Below are 14249 nucleotides of genomic sequence, written 5' to 3'. Positions count from 1 at the left end.
AGCAAATAAAAACGCACGCGCACGTAGGGTCATGCACATGAAATTGCGCGTTAAAAATTTAAGTTTTAATCAATTTAGAGCATGAATTAGGCCATTTGCGTGTTCCAAAAAATTACTGCGAAAAAAAAATTTTGCGCGCGCGATACTTAAAAAGTGTAAAAAATATGATTTTTTTTTACAAATCTCATTCTACTCACCATCCTTAGTACATTCACCAAATTTGAGTCAGTTCCGACTTAAAATAATGCTATACGAGCACGTTAAAAATGACAAAATGCGCACATTAATTTTACAAAAGTTCTGAAAATGGTGAAAAATAGGTCTTTTTTAAAATGAAAATAATTCTTCAGAATGCAAGATGACCCCCGATTTTTTAACTTATTCTGGAAGCCATTGAGTTGTAGATATGAATTCATGTACACATTTTACGTACAAAATGTTTTGACGTCATCAAATGGCCACTTGAATTTAAAAATTAGGATTTGTTATCTTTTTGTGTAGATTATCACATTTAACAGAGCGCATCTTGGTTATGTGTTCTCGAATTTCGCACAAATTTCAGTATGTGCTTGCTTAATTACTTATCTTTATCATGAGTTGACACTATTTTCATTTTAATGACGTCATCACGCGTAAAAACTTGAATAACGTAGGCCGTGTAATTTCACCTTCGCAGTAAATTTGAATATCTTACAGCTCTTCAGAATTGAAGGTTACCTTGATGATTATAATTTATTATGAAAGCTGATGAAATGTAGATATTAATTCATATAAAAATTAAGACTATCGGATGTTGTGACGTTAACATATGGCCAGTTGAAGTGAAAAAGTAGTTTTTTCATATTTTTCGTCAAAGTTATACACATTTCAAAGAGCGCACACAGCGCTTCTACGTGCCAAATTTTTTTCCAAATCTTATATTTTTTTGCTCAATTAATTATCTTTCGAAATTGTCATCTTAAAAGTTTAGTTTGATAACGTCATCATGCCAAAAAATTAGAACATGTGTGTCCCGTAATTTCACCTATGCTACACTGTATATAGATATACAGTATATACTGTACATATTGTATATGGCATATAGGCACAACTCAGCACTATACTGTAAGCGTATAATAGGATGGCATACATCAACATTTTCCGATCGTATGTTAACGTATGTGCATGTTTAAAAAAAATTAATTTCAGTAAAATGATAAAAATGATCACCTATAATTCGTGTTAAAATTTAGTTTAGTTTTTTTTAAATTAATTTTGATGTCTCTTTTGACATCCCACCTGCTTGTCAATTCAAAAATGAAATTTGGTGGCAAATATATATCTAAAAAGAAATTAATGTCATCTGCATAGTGTTTGATTGTTTGAACGCACTCTCTAGAATACAACCTGCGGTCTGTAATGCTTTTGTTTCAGTTTGTTATTTTTCATTCCCATTGTGAGATGAGGTTTAGACTTAAATTTCTGCATAAATCGTAGATCTGCTAGTCGCGCCTCACCGACTTTACCTGTAGAAACAGAAATGACAAGATTAAAATAAAATACAGCATTATATTTAATATTACATAACAATTGTTCCGACAACTGTTGGTATAAGTGTTTAGTAGAAAGTTTATAAGTGCATAGAGATGTGGACGTATTAGCCAATCACATTTAAGTGAGATATTTCCCTTAAAATAAATAGTAAGGATTTAGAATTTCTCTTAAGTGGACTGAAAGGAGATTTTTTTAAATTTTAAGTGTTCCATTTGGTCAAAACTTGAATGAATACAACAATTTTATTAATACTTTTCTGTATTAATTATATGCTAAAAATAATAATTGAAAAAAAAAAAAAAAAAAATAATAATGGAAAAATAGTTTTTCAATCAATGTATCCAAATTACAGTACAACATTGTAGTGTAGTTGTGTAAAAAACACAACATTTTCCTTAAAATTTGACTGCTCATCTGTAATTCCAGTGTGAACCATTTGTAAGGAAAACTTTTGGTGATACAGTAAACTCCGCCTGTTGACCTTATGTAACTTTTTATGCCAATTCCATTAGATTCAACGGCGGGTCGACTGTATAACTAATGTCAAAGTTCATATATTATAGCTTACAGTAGCTTAATTTAGAATTTAAGCCCATCAAACAGGTACTAAAGTCTTACCTCCACTACCATACCAGCCCAGTGCTTTATAGTGAGTGTTTAGTCTGTTTATGGTGGCGTTGTTCCTTACTGCTACCTCTCTAGTTGGTGGAACATTCTGTTTATAATATCGGAATAGCTCTCGATGACCAATCTTTGCACCTATGAAAGCATTTTATTGAAAATGACTGTAATCATTCAATGATATTGATATACCTTAAAAGTAATAGTACTGCAATTGACTCTCCCAAAACCAAAAAGGTTCAATCTTTAAAAACACATTGGAATATAATAGTTTCTATTGGGATGAATATATTATACTGATTTAATTATAGTCTAATCTTAAACCTATATCCCACATAGCCATAGAAAATTACCAAAAGTAAAGCAAGCTACCCAAGCAGCTCTAGCTAGCTCATCACACTACCAACATTAAATTGAGGCATGTGCCCTCTATAAAAAAATCATAATATTCTAAAGCTATTAATCAATCAGGTGGCATGAATTTAAATATGTACTATGATAAAAAAAATTGTTGAATAAATTATGAGAAATGTGTACATTTTTACTTGTCGACATTACACCTGGCTAGTACTGTACGTCAAGTCCAGCTCAGAGTATAGATTAAACAAAACTCTTAATGAACTCTTATGATAACTCTTAATATAATAATTAGTCACATAAAATCCAAAGCCATTTTTAATGTTTTAGTTACAGTATTATCTGGTGCACTTTTATAGTTTTATACATACAATATTGAAAACACCTGCATTAAAAAAAGCTGTAATAAATGTAACAAGGCCAACAGCCATTAAGTCGCGTGCTACAATGCATAGTGATACCGGACCGACAGACAGACAGACAGACCGACAGACAGACAGACAGACAGACCGACAGACAGACAGACAGACCAACCGACCGACATAGTGAACTATAGAGTCGCGTCCACGCGACTAATAAAGCTATTGAGTGCTCTCCTCTTATTTTTTTTAATGAAGGTATGCTGAAGGCCTATGTGTGCTGTAACTATAAATCTAGGATATCTTTTCTGTCCTCCTTTCCATCTGACACTGAATTGATTAAACTAGTTGTAACTGACCACCAATTAATAGTGCCCTGGAGTTACTAATTAAAAGATATGTAAATGTTCTTGTGATCAAATGAAACTGTAAAATTGAACCTATTTAAAGAAGTTCTACTTTTGGCACCTCATTCAAACAGCAGAATAATGGTACAGTCCTAATAGAATGTGACATAAGAAATGTAATTCTGCAGAACTACTGGTACAAAGTTGAAATCGGGCTTCAAGGGAGCCACAATTTAATTAGGTAGCAAGAGAACAATATTTTAACTGTTTTGTTTCATGTATAGATTAGAGAGATTGTGGGTTCGAATCCAATGCTTGCATTGCCTGTATCTTTAGGCAAGATACTTTACTTACACCCAGGTGTGTACAAATGGGTACCTGGTATTATGTCAAGACACAACTTTGCGCTGATTACTAACAGAATTATGGGAGCATGTTTCCACATGTTTGATCCAAAAATGAATGGAGTAATAATATATGTACAAGGCTTAGAGGTTTCACAACAATAGGCCCTTTATAAATCTAGGATATTATTATTATTTATCGGTTATTTCCAGTGTTCTTCTGGGTAGTTGGTCATGTCTCAACTGCTTCCCGCAGCTTAGAGACATAACACCTTCCTCAATATGTGTGCTATTCCCAGGATGGCCGACATCTGAGCACTCTCTACGATTTAACTTTTCATGCAATTTTTTTTCATTTTTTGAAATTGTTCCAAGACCGCCAATTACGATTGGAACCACTATAACTTTTGCTGCTCTTGATTTCAAAAGTCAGTTCTTGGTATTTTTCTACCTTTTCTTTCTCTCTGTTTATGATGTTTAGGTCCGCTGGCACAGCTATGTCAACCAATGTCCATTCATATTTCTTTACAATAGTAATATCAGGTCAAATATGTTTTAATTTCTTATCTGTGTAAACTGTCATGTCCCAAGTAATTTGAATGTTTTTATTCTCTGCGACTGCTAATGGCTGATGCATACCATTTGTCAGTACATTCGATTCCGTATTTTCTGCAAATCTCCCAGGGAACTTGCAATGCCACCTTCTGTCTCCTTCAAAAAACCATTCCTAAGCCATCTCAAAGAATCTTCACCCGATACATCTGCTGTTTGTCGCACAACCTCTCCATGTAGGGCTTTTTCTTTCCAGCCCTTGGTTTCCTCATCTTTTCACCTCTATAAGATTCTCTTTTTTCCATTTAACACCTTCTCCTTTAAAGAAAATTGCAGCATCCACTCTGTAGTATTTTTTAGGTAGCCATGCAATGACTTACTCTCTTTCCTTACACAGTCCTCAATGCTGATCAGCCCTCTTCCTGCTTCCTTCCTCGGTAAATATAGTCTCATGACATTACTTCTGGTATGCATACTTCCATTCATTACCATAACTTTTCTAGTTCATCTGACTTTTTGCTCATCAGCTAGAATGTCGTTCCTGTCAAGGTGCTGGTACAGCTTTTCTCCCAAGATTCCAGTGAGTAGTTTCCACATTATTGGCAGACAGGCAATAGGACGCTATTTACTTGCCTGAGAACCCTTTGCAGGATTTTTCTGAATTATTACTGTTCTTCCTTTTACCATCTACTCAGGCACATTTTCTTGGGACATACATTCATTCAGGTGAAATTTTAATCTGTTGTGCAATACAAATTTTTAAACCAGTATCCCTGGACTAGGTCAGGTCCAGCTGCCTTCCAATTTGCCATCTTATTAACTGCTGTTTTGATATCTACCATAGTGATTTTGATATCATCTTGTATTTCACTGCACTGAACCCTACTTCAATTTCTTCTAGCCAAGAAGCACACTCATTGTGCTTAATATTTTCCTACCAAATTTTTCTCCAAAAGGAACCTACTTCGATTGGGTCAGGTTGTTCTACCTCATCTTTTCCCTTTCCATCCAGAGTTTGATAAAACCGTTTCTGGTTTGTTCTAAATTGGCGGTTCTGTTTGAACTGTTGACATATTTCATCATATCTCCTAACCTTAATTCCTCCTGCCTTGATTTCTGCTTTAATATGTCTGAAACTTGGAAAGTGCCTTTCTCTTCGAGGCTGTATTTTCTATTCAACCAATCTTTTTCTTTGTGTTTTAATCTCATGTTTCCTTTTCGGCTTTCCTCGATCTTGCTGAGATCTTTTCTCTATGTTTCAATACTTTGTTTTATAAAAACAGGGAGAAAAGATCTCAGAAAGCCAAAATTATTATTATTATTATTACACTTCTTCCAACTAATAAATATGATAAAAGTGAATGCAACAAATGTGCCAACAAACCTGAAGGTAGTACAAGTTGGTATCCATCTGTTGTGCTTTGTAGCACATCTTCTGGTATCTCCTCCTCATCTTCTACCTCCTTCATGTCGACATCATATTTCTTTTCTCCATCATGATTGTAATCAGGGTAGCTACTCCTGTTAAATCAATATGTTTCAGTATGATTTAACCCAATATGTTTAATGATAGAGAGTAAAATTTGAATGGTTCGCATACAAATATGTTATTCTAAAATTAATTTCTTTTTATAGATGTGTCAAGAAAAGTCTAAGAAGATACAGCAATACAATTCTTGCTCTATATTAAGCAAGATTTTCAGGCAAGTAAAGCATCTATGAGACTTTGACACACATTCTTAGGCAAAGGATGTCAATGAGCCAACAAAACTATCATTTCTCACCCAACACAAGGCAATTGATAGCAATAACAACAGAATACCCAAACAAACCAGGGCTATTCTTGCTATGTTTTGGAACATACACTACCATACTAGACATGCGGTGTTATTGAGCAAACCTGAGGTATTGATTTAACACACAACATTAACAATCATACCAAGGCAAGATTTTAATACAAAAATCTATGAGACTCACAAGCACTTATAGTTGCTGATTGTGACTTCCAATTACTAGGATTAATGACATTTACAGAATAAAGTGTTTCTAACCTGTAGTCATAGAAATCTGAAAACTCAAAAGCAGCATCTCCATCAAACTGCAGTTTACAATGACCTTTGTCTCTCATGTGTCGTTGTACTGCATCCAACGCATAAAATGTTTTGCCTTGTTTGTTACACCACAAACAGACGAACCCACAGCCTACCTTTTCACCTGTGAATAAAACAGGAATATGAGATTTTATTCTATTGAGTTTTTTTTTATTCAGATATTTGCAAAAATAACAAATAATATGATTTATAGGAAAGAATTTTCAGGACTGAAAGATTTATTAATATTGGCAATAAATACTATTATTATATTCAATATAAAAGCAGATCAATTTTTGTGAGAAGTGTGCACTCCAATCAAACTCACCTAAATAAGTGAGAAGCCCTTCAAGGTTTACTAAATACTCAATAAAAGGGAGAAAGAAGCTGTGATGGACTATCATATGATGTGAATTTTCCTCAATTGTCTTGCTAGACTTAGAGCAGAATAGACAGTCAGTAACTGGTATGGCATCACCTTCATAGTTCTCCCACTCTTCATCGCTTACTTCTTCCACTTCCATATCATCTAAGAAAAACGTTGATACTTTATAATTTCCAAAATGGTTGTGTTAATAGTATGCTTACCAATATTTATGATATTAATAGTATAAATCCATCCCTAAAATTTGGAATAATTTTCATGAGAAATAGCCCCATGGCCTGGGTATACATTGACTCATGTGTGATAGTTAGTCCATTTCTGTGGAATTTATTATGTGACATAGGAAGTAAAGCAATGAAATGGACCAACCCAACTAGAATTAGGATTTGTTATTTTTTAAACTGTAGTTTTAATCTCATCTCAACCCATTGGCCTGTATTCATGAAAAGGGACTATCTCTAGTCTTGGACTATCTAGTCCAGGACTAAGGATAGTCCTGGACTATCTTTGATATGGTATTCATGAAACCTTGACTAACTAGTCCTGGACTAGTTCTGGACTATTCTTGAGATAGTCCAGGACTAACCTTCTTAAACCTACCCCTTGGGTGGACTGTCTTTTGCCGGTTTTAGTACAGGTTCAGTCCAGGTTTAGTCCAGGACTAAAGATAGTCCCCTTTCATGAATACCATTTCGAGATAGTCCAGGACTAAAGTTAGTCCTCTTTCATGAATACGGGCCAATGGGTTTATACATGCTTATTTCTCTACTAAAGGACTTAAAATGGCACAAAACAGGCTAGAATTAGACTTTAACTATACACTGGGTTATTATCATAAAGCTCTGACAAATGCAGACAATATTAGTAGTTACTTGACCAATACCAAATTAAAAAATATAAATATTTAATTCATTATAATACCTTCATTATCAGCTGCAGCTGCTGCAGCATTTTTGTTCTTGTCAACATTTGCTTTTGATTGATTCTTTGTTTTCTTTTTATCATAATCATCACATATATTCTTTTCATTATTTTCTTCTTCAAGTTCTTTCTCCTGTCGTTTTTCCTTCTGTTTCTCCAATTCTTTAGTAACTTTTGCTTCCTGTTCTTTATGTTTTTTCGACTGCATATGATTAGCGTAAGCATTTTCTGTGTTGAAATTCTTGTTACAAACTTGACAGTAACTTTTAACTGACTGGGTTGATTGGGCTATCTGTGCTTGTTGTGACGACACTCTTTGACGGAACTCATCCGAAGTAATGGGTGACATATCTGCAACCTTGCGCTTTAGATTGTAACGATGCCAGTCAGATTTGTAATGTCCTCTCTGGACTTCAATGCTAGCAAATGCTACTCGGCATGTTATGCATGTGTAACTTGCCATTTTGTAGTTCACACTGAAGAAAACAATTAAGTTGAATATTGATTTCATTATCAGTACAGTTACATTACATTTTGAAAATCATCAATGAATACTGGAAAACTTTGAAAAAAAAGCACATGGGCTTCTTCTTTTTAGGACTTGGGTGGGCTTCTTTTCGAGATGGGCTCCTTATTACTTTTGCAAACTGAAGAGGGAGGCTTGTAATGCTGTAAATTTTGTGAATTGCTACTAAAATAATATGATTTTTGAGAATTGATTATTTTACATATTTGCTTAAAATGCATAAAAAAGTAGATACACCTTACAAGATGCAATTAAAGTACCATTTAGAAAACAAGAAATTGTAGAATAAACATATGAGGCTTAATTTGTTGAGATAATTAAGGATTGTAAAGTCATTAAAATATACCATATGATAACACAATCATACATTATTCCTTTGACATTCTAACAGTCTCTCAAAAAGGGTTAGGCACATTCAACACTATCCAATTCTGTTGTACAGTAGGCCTTGTAGGCTTGGGTGGGCGGCATGAAATAGGTAATGTTTTATATTGCTCACAATAAAATAACATTTTTAAAAAATTTCATTTCATTTATTCGTCTCAAATTAAAAAATAGTGTGACCAAAGTAAAGCACGACTTATATGATCAAAAACATAGTTGGCAGGGCTCCACACCATTACTAAATATCACGACCAAAATAAAAAAAAGGCAACCAATTTCAAACATCATCAACGTCAATAGGTCATGCTAATCTTTGACGGGTATTGCTATTTAGTTAATTTAATTGTATGTTTTATACATTTTTAAATATAAAAAATTGTCAAAATATGTTGTTTTGTTGTTGATGTGACAAATGAAAAGTTTAACATAACAATTATAACTGATTGTAACTTGATTCTGGAAAGAAAAATATATAGAAGTTAAATTTAATTAACAACATGTAATTGTCATTTATAAAATAAAATCCTAACAACAGGTGATACCAGGCTCCTATCTATCATTTTGATTTTAATTTGCATTTTGTCAACAATAATTTATTGTCATCAACATGGTTTTTAGGTCTGGGAGATCCACAACACCACAATTAATAAATATAGTAGAACATTGGACTAAACTTTAAAATGATGGGCCTGATATTGATGTGGCATATTTGGACTTTCAAAAGGCCTTCGATTCTGTACCTCACATGAGACTGTTAAGGAAGGTTGAAGCTAAATGGTATTTCTGGAAATGTCTATATTGGATCTGGGATTTTTTAAAGGGTAGAAGAAGATAACGAGTAATGTTAAATGGGACTCTGTCGATATGGTCGGATGTAATAAGTGGTGTTTTGCAAGGAAGTGTGCTTGGTACGATTTTATTCTTACTTTTTATAGATGATTTACCCAAAGTTGCACTAACAGAAGATAAGATGTTTGCTGATGATACCAAAGTGTTGATTATGGGAATCCAAAGAAAATTTGCAGATCTCACTTGATAATATGTTCAGGTGGTTGACAAAATGGCAACTACTTTTCAATGCCAAAAAGTGTAAGATTTTGTATATAGGGAGAAATAGTAAGAAGAGTATTTTGTACAAGATAATGTGACCCATGTCAATATTGTGGAGACTGCTATTGAAAAAGATCTCGGTATATACTTCGATAGCAATTTTAACTTTGATTACCATATAAATAACTATGTTGCTAGGCAAATAAAATAGTGGGTCTCATAAAACGAACTTTTTGTTACAATGATTAGGAAATGTTTCTTTGCTTATTTAAATCTTTAGTCTGCCCTATCGTATATTATAGCACATACTCACTGTGTCAAGCTTGCCTGTTTAGATAGCCTAGATAGTAGGATTTACCTACCTAGCCTAGCTGACTAGTGCCTCTAGGCTAGGCCTACAGTAGTCCTAAATAGTGATATCTTACCATAGTGATATAAGGAGGCCTTAGACTAGAGTAATTTCTTTTACTCGTGGAGACGGCCTCCTCTCAAAGAATAAAATTTTCATAGGTTTGAAAGTATACAGTGTTGTGCATAAACCATGTGTGTGGGTAGTTTGTGCCAGAGCTTTATCACTCTTAAGTCTTATTAGTATTTAAAAAAAGAGTCTCTGTGTTATTTCGTGAAGGAATTACTAAGTGACCCTAGGCCTAGATTCAGGATGGGAGTCTCAGATATTGAAGAAACGCTGAAATTCAATCAAGTGTATAAGTTTAAAAACCTCTATCATGCCCTAGTATCATTGGTTGTCAGACTATCGGGCCCAGAAAATGTGGTCCCGAGCGTTGGGCCCGATTGTCTCATATGTTGGCCTGATCGTCTCATGTGTTAGGAATCATGTTGGTCCGATCGTCTTATTTGTTGGGGCCGATCGTCTTAGCCAAGGGCCCGATAGTCTTGTGTTCAATATGGATAAAATCGATCATGTTTTATTTTGGCTCCAATAGAAATCAACATTCGGTATGGAGCGTCGCTGATACGCTTTTGCGGTTGTGTTCATGTTTTATTTCTTTCAGGAGTTAGGCCTATATGTTCTGGCTAGATACATTTTCGACGTTAACCAATTTAACAATTATTTATTGAACATTTTTTAAAACTCTGTAATTGGTTCTGGTAAATATTTGTTATGTAAATATAAGGGATGAATGTTTATTTAGCTAATGTATATAATTTTTGTTTTCAATTTATTTTACAGGTTGCAACACGTTTGTGAATGTATTCTCTTTGAAAATCATTGTAAAAATAGTTTATAATTAGTAACATTAGTATTTATTACCAATGAGACGTTCTTTCTATGCCTACAATATAAGGGGATATACTAGAGTACATGTTTTAGGGTAGGCCTATTTTATTATAAAATACTTAGTATACATAGATTGAGGAAAGATCTACAGTAGCGTATTGACAAGACACTATGGATAAAAGCATAATAAAAAGTCGGGCGATTTACCCACAAAAGTGTACATGCAGAAATTAACCAGATGTTATAATTACAAACGGCATTAACATTATGTATAAGACTTTTATTTGCTTTTTATTTTACTGCAATGATAATGACAGAGAACCTAATTAAAAATATAAATTTGTACTGTTTCCACTTTTGGCAGGTAACTGTTACCGCATGTTTAGTCCGTAACACGCTACGTTTTATTTTAAGGGGAATCCCCGGATTGTGTCACGGTCAACAAAATCACATGCTGAAGAACAACAGGCGCTCAGGAAAGTTTACTCATCTAAAACTCTCATCTCCTACCACTACATAACATTATATTAAATTATTATTATAAAGAATCATATTTTTACAATAACGGTAATTTTAAAAAGCACAAGAGTTTTGGCTTTGTGGTGGTGCCAGGTGGGCCAAGCAGACTAGCTGGCTCTCTCTACTCTAGAAGTCTAGCCTAGCTAGACCTAGCCTCTAGGGTTATTAGCCTAGCTAGGCCGGGGAACAGACGATCGGGACCACGGACGACGTGGCCCACATTGTGCGGTCCTGATCGTCTTATGTGTTGGGCCTGATCGTCTTACCAGTTGGTCCTGATCGTCCAGTATTTTCAGAACCATGTTGGGCCCGATCGTCTTACCAGTTGGTCCCGATCGTCTTAGCGTTGGGCCTGATAGTCTTTTGTGTTATATAAAATAATGTGATACATTTCATTCCTAGGCCTAGTGCTTAGTGTCAACGTGCTTTTATTGCGTAAATTAAGATTTAAATTTTCTGATTTTATCATAATTTTCCCCTAATTAACACTACTGGTTTTTTTTTTCTTACCAAATACTCTCGATTTATGAATAAATGTGATTGATTTTGATTGTTATTGTGTTGGTTGTATGTATTCCCGTATTTAATTTTTGCTCTAGGCCTATACTGTACAGTACTGTGATATAACTTGACTTTTCTCTCGCGACAAAATTTAGCACATGCGTGAAACCCGATTTGGTAATAGGCCTACTAGGGCCTACATATTTTCATATTTTTCTGACTTCTGACGAATAATTATCTTGTTTAATCTTCCGAGAATGTTCATGGGCCCGATCGTCTCTGGTCCCGATCATCTTTCACCCTTGATGGGTCCGATCCTCTTGAAGTGGGCCCGATCGTCTGATAACCAGCTAGGGCCAGGCCTAGTATAGGCCTAGCTGGCCTAACTAGCCTAGCTCTAGTTGGAGGCCTATATATTTTGGCTTAACCCTGCCTAGTAGTAGGCCCTAGTAGTCTTTAGATTGTAAATATAATACATAAATGCACAATATCACGGCGCTACTGCAGTTTCGCACCACACTGTTATATCTTCGATTTCTCACCCAAACTTTCCTTTTTCACACTCACAACATAATATTATGTAACATGTTTATACGATTCGACCACTTACGAAGTAATTTTTTTTTAATAACAATACTTTTCAAAACATTTTAAACGATACTGAACTCGCTGTCAACACACTGCAAAAATGTTCGCCATCTTATATTTATCACTTAATTGCCAGAATGTATGCTTCATTTTCCCCAAAATATGTAGAAACTATAGAGGGCAGTGTTATAAAATCCGATTCAGAGCCATATATATAAAGAGTTACGACATTGGATTATAGTCACGTGATATGCAGATCAATTTGTGTCAAACTTGTCTCCGTTAATGCATGTAAAGTATAGGAGCAAGAAAATACTTTAAACTTTTTCTTATATTTAAAAAAATGTAATTGCACATTTTACGGTGAAATATCGATGTGCACAGCGTACAGAAGTACTTGCGGCAAAGAATATTGCGCGCGCGTGCGCTAGTACATTATAAAGTTCGATTGATTGATTTTGGAACGAAACATCTCATAACTACGTCCTATTAATAACAATTATGTAATATTTTCAATTCATAATGCATGCTTTGATGACTAAATAAAATAATAAAGTGTCGTGGATATATTTGTTAATATATTGAATAGGGTATGAACAATATTAAAATAATAAAGGCAAATTATTACAAATGAAATGATGAACGAGTCTCTGAAAGTTTGTGTCAAAAACACACAGAGAGCCATATACTGTATAAAAAGAGGGGTGAATTTGTGTGTTTTTTGTGTTGGTTCATGCTTTGATGTATCCTGACTTGCATGTAGGCCCTAGCATTTATTCTTTTGTTATTATAGACACAATATATATATGTTACCAAATTAATACCATTAATAAAATTAATTACTAAAATAAAAACGGAATATAAGCGTTATTTCATAGACAAAAAAATCTAAAAATAATGCATGAACTATAGGAAAAAACTGAATTGTTTTTAAAAAAATAAAATGTTATATCGTCGCCGTTTTGATATGTACAGCTGGTTCTTTATAAAAACCACACTCTGCAGTTTAAAAAACAGAAAATAAAACATACATTGATTTCTGGCAATTTTCTGATTCTAAAATGGCCACAGTTCGATCGAAGTATTCGAGGAAAATGAGCTGTTTTGAAAGGCATTTTTTATTGTGATAAAGGTAATATAACGGTGGCTAAATCATGGGAACATGTTACATAATGGCAAAATTGTATGATGTGGGTGTGAGAAAAAAAATTAGGTGAGAAATCGAAGATATAACAGTGTGGTGCGAAACTGCAGTAGCGCCAATATCACTATCCAAAACTGGGATCCTAAACAGTACTTACCCTATGTTATATTCTTATACGATATAACAACAAATATTATTACATAGGCGCCCCTAATAAGCCTACTGTGGTACCTCTCTTCCCACACACACCGTACCAAAATGAAGAAGCGTGTCCGAATGTTGTGCAACAATTTAAATGGTCAATAATGTAAACATAGAGGGCGGAAGTCAAAATATACAAAAAACACATGCTGCCAATTTTGTTGTGAACAACATAACAGAGCATACACAACGACTGAACCGCGGTTCAATTTGATTATACAAATATTTGATTTTTGGATAATATTTAGCCTGTTTAATTACTGATATATAACCTTTATATCAAATACTGTTTTTCATACACTGTAGGAACGGTTTATTTTTCCATAATTGGTTAAAAAACACAGGTAAGTCGTTGTTTCATTTTATTTTATATTGGCGTGAGGAAAAGTCACATTTTGATAGAACATGACCCAACATGACAGACGTCCGCAAGCGAGCTGCTGATTAGAATGGCTGAATTTGTCGTTAAAAATGAAAATTCGTTAATGAATTGTTGTAGACCATTGTGTTCATATAAGTTTATATCTAAATAAATTGTTGGTTTGTTTTTAACTAAAAATAAAGATGCACGATTCTATGTATGA

At 34.1% G+C, this 14249-nt stretch overlaps 1 protein-coding gene across 1 annotated transcript; it reads right to left on the bottom strand.

Moving 5' to 3' along the window:
- Positions 1-834: 834 nt before the first annotated feature.
- On the bottom strand, positions 835-13737 carry LOC144840080 (cytoplasmic 60S subunit biogenesis factor ZNF622-like). Its single transcript, XM_078695743.1, has 7 exons — positions 13622-13737; positions 7510-7985; positions 6532-6732; positions 6165-6327; positions 5498-5634; positions 2152-2292; positions 835-1505 (listed from the first exon to the last, which is right to left on the bottom strand). The coding sequence occupies exons 2-7, from the start codon at positions 7970-7972 to the stop codon at positions 1375-1377; spliced, it is 1236 nt and encodes a 411-aa protein (XP_078551869.1). The 5' UTR covers positions 7973-7985; positions 13622-13737; the 3' UTR covers positions 835-1374.
- Between the last annotated feature and the right edge of the window lie 512 nt (positions 13738-14249).

This window comes from Antedon bifida, chromosome 4 (assembly GCF_963402885.1).
Source record: "Antedon bifida chromosome 4, ecAntBifi1.1, whole genome shotgun sequence".
NCBI classification, from domain to species: Eukaryota; Metazoa; Echinodermata; class Crinoidea; order Comatulida; family Antedonidae; genus Antedon; species Antedon bifida.
This window is presented reverse-complemented; position numbering and strand designations above follow the sequence as displayed.